The sequence below is a fragment of the Crocodylus siamensis genome, chromosome 15 (genome assembly GCF_052110815.1).
Source record: "Crocodylus siamensis isolate JL-2025a chromosome 15, ASM5211081v1, whole genome shotgun sequence".
In the NCBI taxonomy this organism is placed as follows: domain Eukaryota; kingdom Metazoa; phylum Chordata; order Crocodylia; family Crocodylidae; genus Crocodylus; species Crocodylus siamensis.
In genome coordinates this window covers 3860190-3882981 of record NC_143409.1, presented here as the reverse complement: position 1 = coordinate 3882981, position 22792 = coordinate 3860190, and the positions used below count along the sequence as shown (strand labels likewise).

Below are 22792 nucleotides of genomic sequence, written 5' to 3'. Positions count from 1 at the left end.
ATTAAACTGGAGAAAGAAAAGCTATAATTTAGTAACTGTTTAAGAATTTATGTTTTCCTTCCCTTTTCCAGTTTATGCTTTAAAGCTGATGCATTTTTATGGCAGCTGTAAAGAACTACACTATAATTGTGACTTTATTCACTTGAAATGTCTATCATGAGGTGCAAGATCTCAGGCTGTGCATGTTAAAAGATAGCATCTCCTTGCAGCGTTCAGCAGAGATCTCTCTTAAGTAGTGCCAGATCCGGTGCTTGAGTGGGCATGTCCACAGTATTTCTTTGGTCAATATTTTCTTAGCGAATCTTAGAGGTCGTCCCTCTAACTTTTCTACTGGAAAATGTTTCCATGAGACACAATCCCACTGTCTAAAATAAGAGAATTATGAAAAGAACGAATATTTTCTTGATTTTAAGCCCAATTAAAAAATGTCAGGTATAATGTGCTTTGCAGGTGTTTGCAGTCTAAATCAACACCTGGATTCCAGTTGAACAAATAGCTTCTCTAACAAGTCAGTATAAAGCATGAGATCTCAGTTTGAAGCCTTGGGTCTCTCTCGGTGTTTACAACTGAGCTCTGTTTCAGTTTAATTTCCGAATGCATTCTCTGCTGCTCTCAATAGCCGTTAGACGCACTTAATGGAGGGAAATAGTTCTTGAATTTTGGCAATGTTTAGATCACGATGGCAATATGAGCAAGCCCTGAAATTTTAAGATTCAGTGCTTTGTGTTATTTTTAGCTTGCCATGCAGCAGATCCTTGGTACTGCAGAGATCTCTGATCAGAGCACAGTCCTGGGTATCCGATGCTGTGCTTTGCCTTGGTGCCCCAGGGCAAATTAGGAAAGCGAGGACTGGCGCGAAATTAAATGTTCATTACTTTTTAGGGTTGTGTCAGTCTTTTAACTTTACTTAAACGTGACCTCTAGGTCAGGCCTTTTATAACAGCTCCTGACAGACTGGAGGAGATGGTAACCCAGCCGGTTATTAACTGCTAGTACATGCCTGACCTCGGCAGTCATTACTGCTTTTATAAACCACGGAAAGATGCAAAAATAATGAACAAAAATTAAAGCTCAGACTCTTTTTTTTTTTCCCAAAGAACCCTCACCGCTTTTGGCATTGATCTTCTTTTCAATTAAAGGAAATGGGTCAGAGGCTCATTGGCTGCTTTGGAAGGCTCAACCTCCGTAGCCTTTTGTACTGACAAGTGAAGAGATGAGCAGCATATTACCATGGACAGGGCTCTTTGTACAGCACGGGTCTTTGGCCATTAAAAATTAGTACAGCAGCAACAGATGCACAAAAAAAGGCTCTGTTCTCAGCCTCTCTGTGTTCGTATGTTTGTGTAGTCACTTCTAAGGGAAGCCCCTTTTCTGACAAGTCATTATTACGTATTGCATCTGGCTGCTGCACATAACCAGAAGGATTCTTTTTTCCCCCCAGTCTTGTAGTTAAAGCAGGGTTTAGGTCTGCCTGTGGCATCAAGCATCCATTTTTATGACTTAAAACTGTAGCAAGAAGCCACTTTTTTAGTGAAAGAACTAACCAAATACTTGCCTTCCCTTCTGCCTTACGCGGGGGCTCTGTGGAGGCCCGCCTGCTAGATTGTAGCCCATCGCTGCAGTGTGACGGTGGGCTTTTATTACATTTGCCTTTTGTTGCTTCTCGCTATAGAGGAGGATGAGTCCCTCGCAGATTTTAGGGGGCCCTCCACAGCTGTGTTACTGCCAGCCAAAGGAAAATCATTAGGATAGATAAGAGGGCGTGTTTTCCATGCGGTGGGTAAGCTTAGATCTTGTTTTGCATAGACTTTGCAATTACGATGCAATTTATAGGGCTTGAACCAAAGCCTGCAGTAGGCCATGAATGGGCTGTCGTTGACTCTAACGGGCTTTGGAGCAGACCCAGGTAGCTCTTTTAGTCGGGCACCACAGCAGCTTGAAATGCCAGGGTTTGCTTGTTTTACAGTTCTCGCTGCCACCGCTTAGCAGGGAAGCGAAACCTCCCTTAGAAGCCGGAGCCATCTTGGAAAGGTGTTTGTTCTCCCTGCTGAGCTGCGACTGCAGGTGTTACTGGAGACCAGCAGCTCTCCAGGATCTAGTCTTTTCTTCAGCATCTCATCTTTCTTTGGCTCAACATTGGGTTTTTTTTTTCTTTAGGGCTTTGGTCTTGTTCTTCCTCATTCCTTTCTTTGCTGTCTCTCTCTTGTCTGCTGCCTCCTTCTGCCTTTCTCCAAGAAAAGGGGTCTTGCCAGGATCGGCCTTTTTCCTCTTTCGGTAGGGATGCTTTCTGCTAATGGTGATGGGAGCTACAAGTGTCCTTCAGCCTACTTTGTATGTCTTTGTGCTACAGCTTCATCATCTCTCCTGAGCAAAGCAGGGTGTGCATTGTCAGTACTTGGATGGCGCCTAATGGCAAAACCCCAGCATGGTGGGAAGCAGTCTTGGAGGTGCAACGGACCAAATTCTGACCCGGGTTGCCTGAGTATAAATCTTCAGTGTCGTTACTTGAGTTTTGCACTGATGGAAACAAACACAGAATTAAGCTTCTACCTGTTTTCTGATTCACTGGTAATAATTACGTTTTAGTCTCTCTTAGAAAGTCTGAAAAATCACATGTCTGAAGCATGCTGCTTCTGGTACTATGTAAAAGACTCCCCTGAGCCTGGATTTGCTAGGTTAGGAGCTCGAATCCTGAAATCCTCCTCCTCACCTGTGGTCACTTCACTTCCCCTAGGACAGGGTACTGCAAGTGGCACCGGCAACCTTTGCATGTGGCATGCAGCACATCGGGGAGGGGGCAGGCAACACAGCAGGGAGCAGAAAGCAGAGCAGGAGATCAGGCAGGCAGCACAGGGCAGGAAGCAGAAAGCGGAGAAGCAGATCGGGCAAGGGAAGTAGCAGTTGGGAGGGCACGGGGGTAATTTGTGGCACCCCTGCCGAAGAGGCTGACCCCGCTGTCCTACAGCATTAACTCCCTCTAGGGTCAGGCTGAATTCCAACTTATGTGACCCCTCATGGTTGGTCCTAGCAGGCTTATGTCCCATTTGCTTTCTCCCCGGGTCATTTTTAGTAGAGGATGACGAGCCCGCTGTGTATAGGCATTTGGGATGAATGGCACTGTAGATATGATTAATAGTCAAATACTGTTTTCCTTTCACTGATGCCACCAGGCCTGTTCTGCTGTGCTCTTCCCCCTGTGCCATGCTTCCTAAGTCGGTCAGAAAAAAGGGTGGTCAGCGGCACTGGTGCTCCCTGGTTACAAAGGTCTTCCTCGTATTCTGTTATCTCGCCTCTCATCATCACCCTGGGGAGAGAGAGAGACAAAGGAAGTGGAAGAGAGGAACCACATGGGCAGCAGGCAGCCCGAAATGATCTGTTCCCTAAACATGGAACATACGTGTCAGGCATAGACATGCCATGGAAAGCAGAGGGCAAACGCATCCTTGAAAGCCATGCTTCCCTGGTTTCTGTGCTCTTGCTCAAAGGTTATATATTTTTATTATTTCAGGTTCTCCCCTGCTGCTGTTGCTGCTGGCAGCTCCAGCCACATTGATTTAGCTCAGTGCCTTGCATACTGAGTAGCCCTTGCGATGCAGTGAGAACAGGTTTTTCTTGGCGAGCGCCTGATGAGCCCCTTCCGGGAAAATGAAAAGTCAACAGCTCGGGGATCCTCCTTCGCTTGAGTTCTTTAGGCTCAGATACCAACAAGTCTACTCCTCCCTATTGCAGCTAAGGTTAACAGGACACCTGCACATTTCAGCGTGGTAGACGTGCTTAGTATCATTTTCAAAGCACTGCTCATTTCCTTCTGGGGTTGTATCCTGAGACGACGGTAACGAAAGGGGTCGGAGCAAGAGCTTCTGCAGATACATGTCCACTATCTGTCCTCAGAACAACTACAATGCAGGCAGCTTCAGAGCAGACTGGTCCAAACTGTGTCACTGGTGAGTCTCAGATACACCAAATGCTCAGTCTCAGCAATGAGACTATTAAAAACATGGCTCCTCGTTGGCAATTGCTGTGATTTTTGCAAAGGGCACTTGCGACCAGTGGGGATGAGAGGAAGGCTTCTGGCTCTTCTCGTACAGGACCGCACACAGCTGTTTGATGGCAACATCTGTTGGCTGCTAATGGCCTGAGCTGTATTTGAGCTAAGATGAAAATGTGCATGCCATTCGCAGTCCCATGAAAATGAGGGACCATCTCCCCAGTGCAGGCCATGTCCTTCCTTCGTGGTGCTGCAGTAGAATAAAAGGCCCTTCAACTGAACTAATAGGGGAGCTCAGGATTCAGGGACAGAAGAGGACTCCCCCCCCCCCGAAAGCCAGCCTGGCTGGCTAATGTCACCTCCTTCCTCCTTTCCCCATGTAGAAAGTGCTCTGAAATGTGGCCAGAGCCAAAAGGAGCATGACTCCAGTGCAGCGTGTGCCAGTGATCCTGGGCCAGGAAAAGCATCCCTCAGGGATTGTCCTATTTGGCACCCATCAATGACCATTTGGCTGCTCTGACTTGCAACAGAGGTGGTTCTGCTGTAGGCACAGGCCCGGGATAGGCGGAGGAGGAAGGTGGCTCAGAGCCATCTTAGCCTGCCTCCCTGAGCTCAGTGCTGCTGAGGATTCGGCTCCGTGGCGTAAACTCGATGAAACGTGGCACCTGTTATGTTCACATTTTTACCCCAGGGAACTTGATAGCAACTTACCCTTTCTGTGGGCTTGGAGCTGTCCTGGAGAGTAAAAGAAAACTGCATCCTTGCCATAGCGTTGTGTCTGATTGGAAGGGCAGGTGTGACTGACGTCATTTTCTGTTCAATTCTGTAGGATTTTATAATTACAGACAAGGAGGGCTGGAAGGGACCTCGGGAGGTCACATCTAATCCAGACCCCAGCTCAAAGCAGGACCAGCCCCAACTACATCCTCCCAGCCAAGGCTTTGTCTAACTGGGTCTTAAATGCTTCCAGGGATGGAGAGTCCACCACCTCTCTGGGAAACCTGTTCCAGTGCTTTGCCATCCTCCTTATGAGAGAGTTTTTCCTAATATCTAATCTCTGTTTCCCTTGCTGCCACTTGAGCCCATTGCTCCTTGTCCTGTCACCTGCCCCCACCGAGAACAGCCCAGCTCCATCCTCTTTGCAGCCCCCCTGCAGGGAGGTGAAGGCTGCTATTCAATCCCCCTCGGTCTTCTCTTCTCCAGACTAAATAAGTCCAGTTCCCTCAGCCTCTCCTCACCAGCCATGTCCCCCAGCCCCCAAACTCTTTAAGATGCCCTTTTATTGACTGGATCCATTAAATGTATAGACCCTTTTCTAGAAGGGTAATAATTTTTTGGCATTAGGAAGAAGTGAGCATTGCACGGGAGGAACGCCGGCAGGAAGTCATTCCTCCAGACTGTTTCCCACAGGCTAACAAGCTGCACACGGAAGGGTTCAACCCTTTTGTCTCGAGGGATGGGGCCCACCCTGCTCGAAAGGGATGGAGCCTGCCCTGCTCAAAGGCTCTAACATCTTTTGTTCACTGGAGCCCAGATGGTGCCCGTGTGACCGGTTTGCAGGGTGGTGAGTGGTCATGCGCCAGGCTTATCTTTTGTAGGGTCTGTTGAAGCCAACATCCCATGCTGCGTGCGCGGTTCCCATTATGTGAAGCGTGCCCGCAGAGTGTTTGATGGACGCGTCCTGTAGATCTGAGAATAACCGTGGCCCGCGCGCACCTGTCAGTGTCATTGTAGCTGCTGGCAAAGCCTGCGCAATGATTTAATGTGCTGCAGAAGCAAGGTAGATATCCTGGGGTTTGTAATAAATTTGCCGTGGGCTAAGGACCATTCCAGGTTTGCCAGGCTGCATTTCTGTCCTGCTTCACCTGCCGTGTGTTGAGGGCCAGGTTCATACCGCACTAGCAGCACGGGCCTTTGAACATCCACAGCGTCTGCCTGATCCACCGAGCTGGCGCCTCGCAGGCAGTGGCAGTAGAAGCTTTGCAAGCTTCACTCGCCGTCCCAGCCTGTCTTCTCAGGGAGGGACCAGCTTCAGGTCTCATGGCTCCCAAGACCCTCGCATCCTGCATCTGTGCTGAGACTTCAAGCAAAGTTTCCAGTCACTGCTGACATGGACTTGAATTCACTGCGGTGGATATGTGGCCCTGCAAACTGGCCACATGCCTTACAGGGCAGCCACTAATAGCTACTGCCCTCCTCGAGGCAGATGTGGACCAATAAACTAAAACTTTTCTGTAGCTTTTGCTCGTCTCCCCCAAGCTCTCCAGTCCTTTTTTTTTTTTTTATTTAAAGAATACTAATTTTAGATTCTAAAATCTAATTCCCTCACAATTAAAGCTGCATTAGCAATGACCGTTTTGCTAGTATTTAGGGAAATGTACTTAATTATAAACTACATGCTCCGTAAAAATGCTAAGCTCCTTCAAAAGGTTAACAAATAGCAAAATAATAAAAATCTATATGGGAGTTCCTTCCATCTTTGTAGGAAGTGATGATATAAGAATACGTTTGTGGAGAAAATTAAGCATAGTAATTGGTGCAAGTTCCTTCTTACTAAGCAAAGGCAGCCATTAGCATCTCATTTGCATTTTATACCATGCAGCAGGAAATATTTAAGTTGACAAATAGGATATTTAATACAGCAACAGATACTTGGCAGTTAGTTATTAACAACTGTTACAGATGTGATTTATTTGCTATTATAAAAAGGGCATTACTATGTGAATATGATTCAGAAATTAACTCCAGTTTACCAAGAGGCCTTGACTGCCTGACCTCTTAATATCCTTATAATGATGCCATTTACCATTCAAAGGCTTATTCAAGTCACTCACTGCTAGATTTGTTTTAAAGGAGTCCACTCTAGGGCAGATATTTTATATAGGTTAACACGTCTTATTGGTGCGTTTGGCACAGGCATTTTTTAAAGAAGAAAAACTCTGAGGCAAAATCATGCTGAGGCTTGCATGAGTCCAGGAGTTGTGGGGGGGCAGTTCAAGGACCTTCCCTTCCTTTAACCCCCCTGGACCAGGCCAGCAGTTCTGGCATTGCCCAATGCACAAAGCCCATCTGAGATGAGTGCTGTTGCCAACAAGCAGGTGAGGGGCTGAGATCAAAGGGGAGCAGATCCCAGACCCTATTCAGATCTACCGCAAAGGCCTCCCTGCTTCCCTTCCTCTGTGGTCCCCAGAGCTGTACTGAACTGTAGGATGCTTCAAGAAGCTGTTGCCTCCCAACATTTGTTGGGAAGTAAAGGCCCAGGAGCCTCTAGTATTCATGAAAATACAATTTAATTTCTCATAGCAGAAGCCTGTTGCTGCTGTTACCGGAGGCAGAGGGCTCCATGTGTTTGCTGCAAGACATTTGTTAAATCAGCCAAGATGGGCCAGTGGTTAGAGCACTAGTTTAGGATTTGGGAGTTCCTGGGTTCATCAAGTAGGTCCATCACAGAGGTATTTAAGTGCCTGAATCACTGATTTCATTGAGGCTGGGGGCATCTGAATACCTTGAAGGAGCTGGATCATAATGTGTCTGAGCCTCAGGTCCTCAGGCCTTTCCCCACCGCCCCTCAAAGAGGGTGAGGTGCCCAAACCTGCTGGATGGCAGGGGCTGTCCCAGCCTAAATGGTGTGCATGCACACGTTTGCACTTGTGTTAGTGCGCCAGGGGGTAGTTAGAGGTACAATGATCAGGTTTGTGCAGAGGGAGGATTTTACAGGTGCATGCATCACTTCCAGCTTTAAAATTGAAGGGCCTGACTCCCTGCTCTCTGCTCCACAGATGTAAATCTGGGGTAACCCACAGTTGGTGGCAGGGAAGCAGAACCAGGCCACACGTCACATTGTTTGCTACATACAGGACAAAGCACCCACTCCCAAGGTCACACACTTTGAACAGGAACATGCTTTGCTCAAACCTTGGATGACTAATGCATGTTTTATGTACAAGTAGGGGAGCTTTCTGCATTAAACCGTCCCTTTTACTCACTGTTTCACTGTGCCCTCTGGGCCCTCCTTGTTTGCATCCCATAAAAGCTTTCCTGGTCTCTGGAGGGTTTTTTTAATGTAATAATTCTTCAGGGATTAAAAAACCCTTATGTGCGTTATTAGGATCAGTTGTGAGTGGCTCCACCCAAGGAGTTAATCTACAGGCAGCTCTTTAATTCATGCTAAAACCTTTTGCAGTGGGTTTAGTGAGTTGCTTAGGAGTTTCTTACTGAGCTTTTGCATGTTCTCTGGTGGATTATGTTAAAAAAAAAAAAGGGTGACAGGTTTGGTTTTCCTGATCAGAAATAGTTTCTTTATTTCGGTCAAGTAAGTAATGTCCTGGCACACTTAAAAGCCAGGGAAGTATCTGCTTCATTAAATCAACTGGGTGAGTTCTGCTTTTTTTGTCTGCTTGTGTTTTGATTAGGTGTGGGCAACAGACCTTGACCTCTACTACAGTGACCAGCTGGCCCTCACTCAGCTCATGTTGTACGTGACAGATGGAAATCTGGATTGTAGCTCTGGTCGCCTTGAAGTACCACTTCCCTGTACGAAAATGAAGAGCCAGAGTGTTCAAACTGGGGAGGCCAAAATCGTAAGTAATGCTTCGCGCACCGGTGTTCGATCGAGGCATGTCTGGTAGAAAAGTCCATACCCCAGGCAAGTGGCCCAATAACTGGAGTGTTCACTAAAAGGTGGGTACAAGAGTGGAAGAAATCAGTACTTTCTCCCTCTGCTATTCCTATTTAGACTTGTCTTCAAAGAAAGGATTGACCCCTTGTAGACGGACCTTGGAGTGGTGGAGGTATCCAGCTGCAGGAGACAGGTCCTGGCTGTGAATTCCCAGGGGAGGGAAGCCTCTGCCTGCAGACCGGAGTTGGGCACGTTAGTCCTGGAGAGGCCTGGGCTCAGGACACACTCTTGTCTTCGGTGTCCTTCTTGGCTACCATCAGTAGCTCTCCGCTCAACCTGCTGGCTGTTGTGTATCCCTGTCTGCGGTCCCTGCAGAATGGGATACACCGGCAGCAGGCACCTAAATCCACTCTGGATTTTGTTCTGGTAGCTGGGGATGAAACAACGAGCGCTGGGCAGCTTACATCCTTTGGAGGATCTCATGACTCTGAGCTCAGACCTGTCCAGCATGGCGGCATTAATACTGCCCAGCGTCACCGGGATGTTGCAAAGCCAAATAAGCCAGTGTTTTAAAAATACTTCGATATCGTCATAAGAAGCGTGCCATGCACACAGTGTTATTATTTGTTGTATCATCTATAGTGGGTCATGGTTTAGGTCTCACAACCATGAGATTGTGGAAGGCAGGGCCAGGTGAAATCCTCTAGAGAAAGTCAGGGTGAGTTAGGAGATGCTTGCAAAGCAACCGCCATGCTCATGCCATTGGCCAGAAGGCGCAGCCCCCATTTTGTAAGGGGAGGAGAGATGTTGCACCATCCCCGAAGTGTCAGGGAGCTGTAATTTAGAGGTTAAGGAGATCCTGATCTATTGTTCTTCTCAAGCAGCCACTTTCACTTGGAGAGGAGTAAATTAGATATGATTAGTCCCAGTAGTGCATGTTTTAGAAATGAAGAGTAATCAAGTAACAACTTTTTTAATTAAAAATCTGTCAGGATTAACATAAACTGTCTCTCTATCCTGTACTTTTTCCCTCACTCTTTATTTCTTTGACTCGTATCTCCTTAAGAGTTAACTACAAAAATGTTCCATCTTCATACATATCTCTAGAAAAAAAAACAAACCAAGAGACAAATGCTTTTACAGCACATGATCTGTAATGAATGATTAAGTAAAACACTTTGTGTAAAATTATGATGTTAATAATGATTCTGTCCCCTTTAATTTATTATATAGTCTCTGTGCTGGTAGGTTTGATTTTGATAAACTAGAACAGCAACTGAGTTTGTGTGATGATTTTATTTTTAGAAATCCTTCTTTGAAAGAACAAATTTCCTAGATACTGCTGCTACTGTAATTATGTACAAAACCAATCACTCATTATAGTTAGGATACATTATCTTCTAGACAGATGAGGCTAAATAAGCAACACATTAATAATTCATACTGCAGTTCATTATGCATGTGTATGCATGCTTTGTAGCTGAAATAAGCACCTCATCAACCTGATGCCAAGCCTTAAACAATAGTTCTGTGTTATTGCAGCCACATTCAAGTTTACGCTTGTTAAACTGCTACTTGGATTATTTTATCAAGCATTCATTTATTTGTGGTCCTCTACTGCCGAGAACAGATTTTGGAAGCTCCTTTTTTAAGTTAATGACTTGAGCAATGGGTGTTATTAATTCTCAGAATATTATAAACATGATTAATTTTCAGGCAGAGATGTATGGCGTAAGGATTTTTGCGACGTCGACGTAGATGCGTCAATGTTGAAACAAAAATCATTTTGGAAAAAGCACTGTAAATTATATGCTTCAGTGTGCAGTATCCCCTTTTCAAGAATGAAGAGCCCAGTCCTTCCACCAGCTAAAGCCAAGGTTCAGTTCAGCATCTCTGTTCAAGGCCGGACCTAAGCAAAGCTTAATTCCTATCCTGAAAAGGGATGGTATTGAGCAGGCACTTGCATGCTTTACTGAATCTCAGCCACTGTGCCAGCCCCACTGATGACACCAGGCGTGCTCACGTGAGCATTGTCCCTCCTGGTAAGTGGATAGGGACCTGCCGAGCCAGAGAGAAACAAGCCATGCCCGCTCCAACTGAGTGGGCAGCGTAGAGCAGTACTGAGCACATGGCCAAAGCCACTCACCCCCAACAAAATGGGCATGTGTGAAGCAGGAGCTAGTGGGAAGTGCTTGCTTCTTTGTGGCAGTCCAGGGCTTGAGAAAAAGGCAGCACAGACGCAGCTTGGGGAACTTGAAACTGCAGCTGGAAGACATACGTGTGAAAAATAATCTTTACGGTTTTCTTTTGTGCTATTAAGGACTCGGAGCCAATTCAGATATGACACATTCAAAGATCCCCCCTGATACGGCAAGGGAGACCCCCCTAACTGCAGCAGCACAGAGGGCAAACTAGTGTGAGGCTGCCAGGGAGAACAAAACTCAGTGTCTGTGGCCACGTTTCTGGGGTGCTCTGGCAGGACAGGCCTTGATTCCAGAGCAGCCCTTGGCTCTTTAAGGACTGGAAAGACAGGTCTACTGTGAACAGGATAAGGGAGCACTGGTTTTCTCCATAAGAGACAAAATAGGACAGTGGGAGTTGCATGCAGGTATGGAAGGGACAGTGAAGACCTCCTATATTGAGGGTTTGTCTTCATGAGGTCTGAAAGGTGCATTTGACATGATCTAACAATGCACCTTTACACCCTAGTCAAGGTGAATCCTTTTAGGTGAGTCTTTTGCGTGCGATTACATAGTCTGAACACAAGACTGGTAATCCTGGCTTGGACCCCATGGCCTTGGACAAGCTGGCAAGAGCCTGATCCATCTCCGGTTGCATTCAATGAAAACACTTCCATTCACTTCAGAGAGATTTGAGTCAGATCCCTTGTACTAGCTGAGACTTAAAATAAAATGCACAAATCAATATGGAGTTTGAGCCTGAGAAATGTTTTTTGCCTTTCTTTTATTTCATAGCAAAATGCTATTGATTGGACACCATTAATAAAGAGGTAAAATAATATGTAAGCAAAACTTTTAAGTCCTAGCTTTGCAGTACTTGATTGTACTTTCAATGATTTTATAAAAAGGCTATGTCTCATATTTGTTAACTCGTTTGGATTCTGCCAGCCTTACACTTGCCTGTCTCACCTTGCTCTCAGGAGCAACGCCTGTAGAGTCATGCGAGTAGAGGAGACCGTCAGAACAGGGTTCTTTAATACTGGGCACATCTGCTATCTCTCCTAAAACACTGTGTCATGGGGAGGAACTGAGGGGCAGACCCCGAGGAGCTGGTGGGGAACCCTGGGGTTAGGAAGCCACTGGGGAAGGCAAAAGTAAAAGGAAAGAAACAAAAAACTTCTTGCCTGTAGCAGGATCCGCGGCGAAGCCAAAAATGGAGGCAGGACCCGAGCGGCTCGTTAGCTGCACCTTTATACAGCTGCGGCCAGCGGATAACGCCGGCAGTAGGAGCCTGCCAGTGGATGTAAAAAGAGCCACTGGCAAGGAAGCGGAGCAGGGACCTGCAGGGACCTTAACAGGGAGGTCCCTCCCAGAGCCTCTACGAGGGGAAAAGGGGAGGGAAGCTGCTTCTCCCAACACGGGGAACGCAGCGAAGCCCGCCGCAGGAACAACACTGCCAGCGGCAGCACAGGGAGTGAGGAAGCTGTCATCCCTCGCTCAGACCAGGGAACCGGCCCTGTAGACCGGAAAGAGCGGAAGGAGGGTTTCATAGATTTCATAGACATTAGGGCTGGAAGGGACCTCGGGAGATCATCGAGTCCAGCCCCCTGCCCAAAGGGCAGGAAGTCAGCTGGGGTCATAGGATCCCAGCGAGATAAGCATCCAATTTGCTCTTGAAGGTGTTCAATGTAGGTGCTTGAACCACCTCCGCTGGCAGACTGCTCCAGACCTTGGGGGCTCGGACAGTAAAGAAATTCTTCCTTAAGTCCAGCCTGAAACGGTCTTGCAGGAGTTTGTGACCGTTTGACCTCGTCATCCCTTGGTGACGAGTGATGCCAGGGGCTATACCAGGGAGCTGGAGGGAGCAGCAGCCACCAGGACGCCAGACGAAGTGGGACGTTGCAGGCTCCGGTGGGCTTGAGGAGGCTCCCCAGGTGGGAGACGAAGGGCATAAGCAGCACAAGGGGCTGCAGAAGACGGGTCCCAGTGGCGTAGAGCCCCCCCGACGAGGGATGTGTGGGAGGCGTGTGGAGAAAGGCCACCACGGGTTCAGCGAGCCCACAGGCAGGTGGAAGAGTGAGGATGAGAGCGTTGGAGCTGGCAGTCTAGCCAGGTCCCAGTTTATGGCTGCCTAAGGACCTCGGGCATCTGAGGCCTGGCATTGCTGAGCTAGTCACGAGTATAGAGGGCAAGAGGGCAGAGACCTTCCCCTTTTTGTGCACATCTTCATATTTTCTTTGTTGTTGATAACGTTTCTTTTGTTTCCCACCTTTGGAGGGGTTGTGGTGCAAGGTATCTAGGGACCAGGTGTTGCTTGAGACCAGGAGGGGTCGCTATCCCCTGGGAGGCCAGGCAGTAGTAAGGCGCTGTGGGCGGAGGTAGGGTTAGGCCCGCAGGCTGATACAACCATCCCCGGTGAGCATCTGCAGAACCCCAACAGTCGGAGAAACCGGCCAAAGGACATCGTGAACCCGTCAAGGCAGGGTGCGAGGGCAAGGTAGAGGGGAGGTGGAGCCTCGCAGAAGATCGTCATCCAGCTGTCCCATACTCGAGAGAACCCCAGCAGTCGGACACCCCACCACTGGAATAAGATACAAAGTCGTGGCAGGAGAGATTGGGGGAGAGACTATTCGGCAGAGAGACATCCACTCGGCGGGACAGCAGGGACGGACAGGCAAACACCTCCAAGCATCCGGGGCTGGATGGCGCGGGACGAGATGGGCACACACTGAGTAAATCCAGCAGCTACATTCTCAGTGGCATTAAAGCTTCCATTTTGTTAGACCTAAAAATATACCTCCGTTGACAGCTGGCCAACACTGAAGGACATCCTCGTATACACATGTTTCAAAACCTTACATCCTGGAGATGCACAGGATTGGATTTTATTTCAACTTAATCACCTAAATGCCAATCTATTCCACCCTGTTCAAGCCCTGAAAAATCCATAGGTACATCTACTGATGTAACAGGCTATCAGGACTTGTAGTAGAGATGATATCTTTTATTAGACCAACAAGATTTTTGCAAGAAAAGTTTATTTAATTGCAAGCTTTCAGGTGCAAACACCCTTCATCAGACATTGGATAAAAGATTGTAAAAGTTCTCTTTTCTCCAGTGCCTGATGAAGAGTGTACAATCTTTTCGCCAATTCCTGATGAAGGGCATTTGTGCCCAAAAACTTGCAACTAAAAAATTTCTTTGAAAAAAATCTTGTTGGTCTTATAAAAGATACCACCTCTACCACGAGTCCTGATTGTCTTTTCCTCGAGACCAATACGGCTACAACCTGGATACCTATGTAACAGGCTGTCATCTAACCCTTAGGAATGAGTAAAAAGAAGTAGTAAGGAGAAAGATCTACCCACCTTTTGTATTGGTTTCTTGGGGACTTGAGCAGGATGGAATAGGATCACATTTAGGTACCTAAGTCCATTGGGCCTAAGAGGTGGAATAGAATCTGGTCCACTGTTCCTTGGTTTCATTTTCCCTTTGTAAGAACATGCTTCTTGTCTCTGAAAAGAGCTGACACCCAACCCTCTTGAGATACCACAGAAAGGATGATCGAGACAAATAGGTTTTCCTACATTCAGAAAACTTGTTTGCGCCAGAGCTCCTGGATCCAGTGTTGGTCCTGCAGTGTGTGTTTCTGAGAGCACAGCATGCATGTGACGGCAGAGCAAAGCACTTCTTATCAAGCATGAACAATACACAACGGGGTAAATCCCACCTTTGCATGTACTCAGCACCCATTGACTTCAAAGTAATGCTGTACAGCGGCTCACACCGAGTCACAAAGCTCTCCCAAATCAAGCTGAGCTTGTGGTTCTCCTATGAACATTCAGTGAGTTTGAGTCATGTTGCACAGGCCTTGTGTCTTAAGCTTGTGGCGAAATGCCGGGCTAGCGGCTCCGGCACCGCTTAGGGGAGCCGTGGGCTTTGCGGAGTTGTGCGAGCGCGCGGCTTGTGGAGCGGAATTGAGGTAGCTTTTAGCCGCCCTCGAGGTTCACCGAGTTGGCACAAGTAGACGACTTAAAGTAAGTAGTTAGTGTCTCTTAATCTATAGGGTGTCCGTTGGTAAACGAGGTTCCAGAGCCAGCCCTTGCGTTCCAACAGTGGGGCTAGTCCAAAGCTGGGTGCAGTGCCGGCTCCTTAAGTCCCAGAACTGGTCAATGGCTCATTGAGATGGAATGTTAGTAATAAAAGTTATTACAGAGTAGATAGAGTAAAATAAAAAGATTTTATTCACTCACCTGGCCTCACCCTCTTACAAGTAAGAGGGGAGGCCGGTTGGAACGAAGTTGCAGTAAATACAAGTATAGCGAGCGTAGATATGCTGTCTAAGCTATGATGAGAGGCAGTCGAGAAGCGGAGTCTCCGATGTTTCTTCAGTTACAGTATGCCGGATACTACAGGGGTCTGTTGGTTCACAGGGTTCCAGAGCCAGCAGCTGCCGGCCCCGTAGTCCCAGAACTGGTCAACAGCTCATGAACGGGATACTCTATAGGGTGTCTGCTGGTTCACGAGGTTCCAGAGCCAGCCCTTGCGTTCCAACAGTGGAGCTGGTCCAAAGCTAGGTGCGGCTGCCGGCCCCGTAGTCCCAGAACTGGTCAACAGCTCATGAATGGGAAATACAAAGCAATACTGTAACACGGTGAATCGTTGTCAGTTGTCGGATTTCTGAGGCCTTTATCTTCGCTGGGATACGCCCAGGCGGGGAGGCTGAGAACCGGTCTGCGGGGTGATCAGGCCCACAGAGTTTTCCAGTTGTCGTCTCTGCTGCTTCCTGCTTTTTTGCCTCTTTTATAGATGTTTGCTGGACTGCCTCTATGACACTAACTATCATATATAGAGATAGGATAATTTTCTTTTACATAATTATTGCTAGGCAGACTTTCTATATAAGTTTCATTTCTGCAGAAATGACACTTCTAGATAAGAAATGAAATCTACAGAATGCACATGTGTAGCTTAATGTCAGTGGAGAAAAGTACAAAGCGTTCATTTTGATTAACAGTCGACTTCAAGGTTACATAAATGTGAGAGTGCCGCGCGGCAGTTATACAGAAAAGGAAAAATAATATAAGGTCTTTGCTAAAAACTATAAGATAGTTACAAAGCTCAGAGTGTTTTATGGAACAGATCCTGAGTGCCAGGTGCCCCTGCTTTGCATTGGCTTTAGCTAGTGTAAATCAGCACAACTCCTGTGATTTCAACTGATTTACACCAGGTGAACATTCATCCTAGTGAGCGCTGAGAACCTGCGAGGTTGTACTGTGAGAGCCTGATTCCCTGTTACGCTTTTGTAGCCACAAAGATATGCAGAGACTTTGTTTCAAGTGTGTACACATGCACTTTAATGTGCATTTGCCTATTTTAACACACGTTAGTGTTACAAAAAAGCACGCTTTTGCTAATGCACGTTAAAATAGGTTAATGTGCCTTTTTCCTAGTATCTCACAATGGAGGTAATACATTTAATGCGCATGACCAAAAGTACAATGATGAACATGTAGATGTGCCCAGTAAGAACCAAAAGCTGTTTCAAAACCATGAAGAGCCGTAGCTTGGGTGCAGGCGCATAGGGAGTGCCCTGTAGAGTTGCTGCAAATTCACTTTCCAAAACCCCAAACTCTAAGCAGCCTGGAAAGAAGGCTGTTCCTGTCCCCCGCAGACAGAGCCCAAGAGACTCAACCATGTCTATATTAACTAATAACAAGGCTCATTTTAGGGCAGAACTTGCTGCAATTTTCATATCTTGTAACTTAATGCAAAAACAGGACTGGAATAACTTTGACCTTTATGGCAGTAACCGCATGGTGACATGCTTGGTGATCATACTGGTCTGTGGAGTGCTTGCACCTCACGCCTACATACCTATAGCTCTGGCTGCTGCCCTTGTATCTGAACAGCATTATCAGAGGGTGTGGAAGAGCTGGGTTTCCTCAGACATGATGCTGCCATCCATCAGCCTTCAGCAATTCCCAAAAAACTATTTGGCTTTCCTATATCATACTGGCCTACACTTTTCAGCTTTGTAATAGTGCAGAACAGCAAAGAACATATTGAGTTTTGCATTGCCATATTATACATATGAAAGACCATGCTTTTAGAAAAGGCCTCTGCCTTTTCAGATACAAACTTTGATGACTGCAGATTTTTGGATGAGGCACTAAACTACCAGATTTGTACCACGGTAACCCTCTATGCCTGCAAACACGGTGCTCACTTGAGCAGACTTGAAGTAAGGCCAGGTGAAAACTGGGCCCTAATGAATCCACCCAGAACCCAAGGATGTCCATTGACTATAGGCACTGGAATCTCCATTCAGATCAAATAGCAGCTGATCATATAACTTGAACAAAATGTAGAGATCTACAGAGAGTAATAGATATTGCACTTGGCTACTAGCAGCTTAAATCCAGAGTGGCACCCTCACTGGCAGAATCTGGTAGACTGGTTTTATAGAGCTAGCAAGATAATGACATCGACGGGTAACTCACTCGTGTTACACCGATAGCAGGAGGAGAATCTGAGTCACTGCACAGAAATCTCTGTTTCTGATAGGAATGGGGATTCCACCTGCATAATCAATGGAGCTATCCCAGCTTCACACCAGTATAACTGAGAGAAAAAAATCCTTCACAGTAAGTAGAAAATTGAACGTGCTTTATATGAAAGGATATGGAATAAACATGATGTTTTTCCACCCCCCAGTCGTATCCACTAAGCAGCCGCTATGCTGTCCTGAGCAGTCAGATGAGGCACTCCAACCTGTCTGTAATCTACTACAGTGTTCTCCTCCAGATGTGTAAGGCTCATGGCATTGGATTTGATGTCCAGGTAAAAAAGGAAAAAAAGTTATAACAAGTGTAACGTTTGCTCTGCATAACTTGGTATATGGAAATTCCAGTCCCCTGAAATGGGACTGTAGCAGGGCACTGAAGTGCCTGCTACTTGTGGAGCAATAAGTAAGGAATCCAGCTGCGGGTTGCCAGGGTAACCGATGGGAGTCAGCTGACCGGAAGGGGCAGGGCCTGGCTCCCTTATAACCCCAGGCTGAGGCCAGGCAGGGAGTTCCCTGCTGGCAGCCAAGGGAGAAGCCTGACTGCACAAGCAGCTCCTGATTGCTGTTACGGGGTGGAGAATTCCCTGGTAGGGACTGAATGTTGTTTAGGTTAGATTTTATGTTATAGCCCAGGGGCTTGTGTTTTGTGGTCGCTGTTTAGACTGGTGGTTTGGGTGAGGCTATTAGGGGTTGGAGGAGGCCTCATAGGGGACCCCGGTAGTGTGGGGACCCCAGCGCCTGCGAGGGCGCAGCATTTGGGTGCACTGGCCCTGGCGCCTGCGAGGGCACAGCACTTTGGGGTGTATAGACCCCAGCCCCAGAGAAGGGGTGCAAAGTCAGAGGCCAGGTAAGGCCGAGGCCACCTGAGCCAGGAAGGGGTTCGAGACCCCAAGGAGGAAAGTTAGGGCCAGGCACAGCTAGGGCCACCTGAGCCCACCTGAGCGAGAGAAGCCCTAGAGCCAAGGGGGCAGCAAGAAGCCTTAGAGCCAAGGGGGCAGTGAGAAGCCCCGGAGAGAGGGCAGTGAGGAGCCCCAGAGAGGGGGGGCAGCATTGACAAATGCCCAGTGAGGTGCCCAGTGGAGCAGGGCCACAGAGAGCCCAGGGAGGACAAGGGGGCCAGAATATAGTAAGACCCAGACTAACCGATGTGAGTACCATCTGCAAGGCTTAGGCTCCGGTGTGAGGGGTGGAAAGGAGCTGCGGATAGCGCCCCCTGGCATCTGGGCAGAAAATGGGCAGCCTCCTGCTTAATTAACATCCTCTAAACAATTAACAACAAGGCATGGCAGGCGAGAAGGCGGGCAGTTGGCCCATAACAGAAGGGCAGGGTGACTAGTGGGCAGACCCCGAAGAGGCACACCTGTCACAGGGACACAGGCAGGGTAAAGTCACATGAACGTGGTGGTTGTAGGAGTTTGTTGGTAATAGGAGGATGGCCTGGTTGCAGTTTAAAATGTAATTCTTTTTAGCAGATTTTCTGAGACTGATTTCACAGACATTAAGGCTGGAAGGGACCTTGGGAGATCATCAAGTCCAGCCCCCTGCCCCAGGGGCAGGAAGTCGGTTGGGGTCACAGGATCCCAGCAAGATAAACGTCCAAATGCTTCTTAAAGGAGTCCAGAGTAGGTGCTTGCCCCACCTCTGGGGCAAGTCTGTTCCAGGCCTTGGGGGCTTGGACAGTAAAGAAGTTCTTCCTTATGTCCAGCCTGAAACGGTCTTGGAGGAGTTTGTGACCGTTGGACGTTGTCATCCCTTGGGGCGCTCTGGTGAACAGACGTTCCCCCAGATCCTGATGCATGCCCCTGCTGTACTTATAGGCAACCAACAGGTCACCCCTGAGCCTGCGCTTTTCCAGGCTGAAGAGTCCCATGGCTCTCAGCCTCTCTTGATAAGGTCTGTTCTCCTGCCCTCTGATCATGCACGTGTCTCTCCTCTGGAATCTCACAAGCTTCTCCACATCCTTCTTGAATCGCAGAGCCCAGAATTGGATGCAGTACTCCAGCTGTGGCCTCACCAAGGCCTAGTACAGCAGGAGGATGACACCCTGAGACTTACTTGAGAAGCATCTATGGATGCAAGACAGAGTTTGGCTTGCTTTACCAGCTGCAACATCACATTGGTGGCTCATGTTCATCTTGTGGTTAATCATGACCCCCAAGTCCCTTTCAGCCTTGGTGCTAGCAGCCAAAATGTGTGAAACCTATTTATTCCACCCCTGTGCTCTGCTTGGGGGCCCCAGCTGAGTGGCACATCCTGCCCAGTGTCTGTCAAAGCCCAACAAGGCAGTGAAGCCTCCTTAGAACAGCCCTAAACACATGCCCCAAGCTGTTCTCAGACTCTGTTTCAGGCATGCTTCTTGCCATGCAGGTAGAGATGCCCCAAGACTCCTAGACTGCCTTATTCCCAGGATTTGGTGCATCCTGAATGTGTAGGCAGGGCATATTTTTTAGTGATATTCAGGTGCTGTTTGGAAACAATGTAGACAAGTCCCTGCATAACAAAGGTTTCTTTAGCAGGCCCCATACTATAAATAAGGTTAGTTTAGCTACAGGTCTTCTGTTGGCTTCCTTTAGCTGTAGTATAGTTAGGTTTGGGAGGATTCACTTTTTATTGGCAAACATTGATTTCAACTCACACTCACAGAGCGAGGTAAAAATATTTCCATCGTTAATAATCAAAATTTATAGAAAGGGAGCATAAGAAAAATGATGGCTGATGGAGTGTGTGATGGTGATGATGGGGGAGCAGTCCTAGAGAACGGTGCCAAGTGTAGTTTGGACTGCAATTCCCAGAAACCTCAGGGGACTGGGAACAAAGGAAGAGGAAGTGACAAAGCAGGCAAGGGAGCTACGGGTGAGTGGAGCTGGGACCGATGGCAGCTCTGCCACTCAGCTGGCGGCAGCCCTACAGTAGTTACGTTTGTCGCGGCAGGCGGTTAAACTGCACGATAATAACAGTGTACTGTAATTGATAAATCGTCTGCCTCCCACCTACTTAATTTTGTGCAATCCTGAAAATGTAAATCGATAAAAATCTGAATAAATGCTTAAAAGTAAACATCAATATTAGCTGTCAAAATGATTAAAAAATAAAAATCAAATGCTGCCGAGCCTAAGTATATTATTGACTCCTTGAAAGCTATAGTGCTGCGGGTTTTGCATTAACTAGCTGCATACGAAGTGCAGATGATTTTGTAAAAGAGGGGAAGAATAAGATGATGAGAAAAGGCAGATGATAAAGGTGAACAGTAGGAGAGATGAGAAAGAAAGAAACCTCTTCATTGGAGAAGGGAGAGCTAAAGGATTATTAATAGAAGGAGGAAATATCAAGAGAGGAGAAAAAGAAATAGGCTAGTGGGTAAAATGAAGATAAAAGCTGGTATTCAGAGGAAAAACAGCAAATGGAAAGCGGTATTAAGGGGTGGAGGGTTTCATCCTGAAAGCTACAGTCATCCTTCAAGCTGTCCCACTCCAAGCCTTGTCTGGGATGGGCTGTTATATTAGGAAATTTTTCTATATTCCTAGTGACTGTCATGGCTCAATACATCTAACTATTAGGCCCCATGAATTTTGTTGGTGAACCTATTGACTCAGAATGAATTGGAAGGCATTATGAAAGTTCATGTTAAGTCAGCACCTAAGAACAACTGAAGAAACTTATTTTAAGGAGCATGAAAAACTAAAGTAATTTCTACTGTACTAAGAATTTAGTGTTTTTATGCATCATCTTAAATGAGCTGGACCATGTACAGGTCAAGTTTGAAAGTATCCATCCATGATCATCCCACACTGTAGAGGGAATAAAATATTTATTACTGAGTAGTAGCCTTGAAATATGTGTATTTGGATTTACAGAAAATTACCACTTTCTGTTCTCAAGTATAAATTACTTAGGTTATGCTTACTAATGATCCATTACACACATTTTAAAACTAACCTTTCTTTAATTACGTGATTATGTACTTACTTTCCATGTACAGTACATTTTAGACATCTGTAACTGGAAGTGTTGTTTTCAGAAACAATTAAAAGAGAGGTTTTTTTCAATTTAACAGGAAAAACAAGGAACCATTTTTATGCTATATGAAGACCGCAGGCGATACAGATTGGGAATGATGTGAGTACACACTGTAAATTAAATAACTGGATAAACTGATGGAAAGATTTTAAACTGAAGAAGGTGAAAAGACAGAGTACTGATGTCATGGATTTTAATAAAACTGATGATTTACTTGAAGGCAATGTAGTGTTCCAGTGATGGTCACCTGTTACTGAGAAACTCTGATGACTCTCAGTAGGGGTGTGTGAAGCTAGCCCTGTTGGATTCGGATTTGGATTCGGCCCAAATCAGGGACAGTGATTCAATTCATGAATTTGGATCACTGTCCCCGATTCGATTCGACTGAATCCAGATTGAAGATTTGATGCCGATTTGGAGAATCAGCAATTCAGACATAGACACAGCTTTAAATGTTTTTTCTACGTACCTCAAGGTACCAGTGCAGCCTGTGATCGCTGCAATGCTGGGGTGGATGGAGCATCCCATAGGAGTGTGGGTGGCCCTCCGTGTGCTCGGCGGCGAACCTGGAAGTGTTCTGGGTCTGCCAGGGAGCATGCAGGGAGGCCCCCCCCGCATTCTCCTGGCTCAGCAATCAGCTGTGGTGGGACCCAAGGTGCCCCCCCAGACCCAGGAGGCACCAGTCGCTGAGCCAGGGGAATGCAAGGGGCCCCCCCAGTGTGCTCCCCAGTGGACCTAGAAGTGGACCAGAAGTGCTTCTGGTCCACTTCCGGGTCTGGTGCCAAGCGCACTGGGGAGCCTCATGTGCTCCTGTGGGACACTCCATGCACCCCAGCATCGCTGCATTCATGAGGCCCTGCTACCTCGAGGTATGCAGAAAAAACATTTAAACCAAATCTTTCCAAATCTCTCTGAATCAATTCACAGGCTTCCGATTCTATTCGGAGAGAGTAAAGGATCCTGATTCAATTCAGATTTGGAGATTCATACACCGAATTGGGCTGAATCTCTGCTGAATCAAATCAGGGACTGAAGCTTCGCACAGCCCTAACTCTCAGTAAGACTGCCAGGCTGCAGACAGGGAAAGGCTTTGCTAAATGACTAACAGAGTAAGCAGTTGTCTGTCTTGCAGCCTGCAGTCAGTGTGAAGATACCCAAGCCAGCTTGACACGAGCTCATTTGGGTACAAGTAGCAGTCTAGGCATTGCAGTATTTGAGCACTGCATGGGCTGTATTACTTTGCCTCTTGCCAGCTCCACCTGGAGCTCTGTGCAGCCATATCTGGACTGGCACTAGTATCCCAGTGAACTAGTTTAGTTTGAAGCTAGCTGGGGAGTCCCTACACCAAGGTTGAACAAAATGGTGGATCTGGCTGGCAGCTGGACTCCATTTCCCAGCAGCCGCTGCCCACATGGCTGAGG

The 22792-nt window shown here is 47.1% G+C and overlaps 1 protein-coding gene across 2 annotated transcripts in view; it reads left to right on the top strand.

Annotated features, from left to right (window-relative positions):
- IQCH (IQ motif containing H) overlaps window positions 1–22792 on the top strand; it is a 115759-nt gene that overhangs the window by 85703 nt on the left and 7264 nt on the right. Inside the window, exons 17-19 of one of the 2 annotated variants that reach the window (XM_090028364.1) lie at window positions 8401–8568; window positions 17504–17629; window positions 21409–21470. In XM_090028364.1, coding sequence (XP_089884490.1) covers window positions 8401–8568; window positions 17504–17629; window positions 21409–21470 — 356 coding nt within the window. The remainder of the gene's footprint in view (window positions 1–8400; window positions 8569–17503; window positions 17630–21408; window positions 21471–22792) is intronic. The other variant, XM_090028365.1, reaches the window with a different exon arrangement.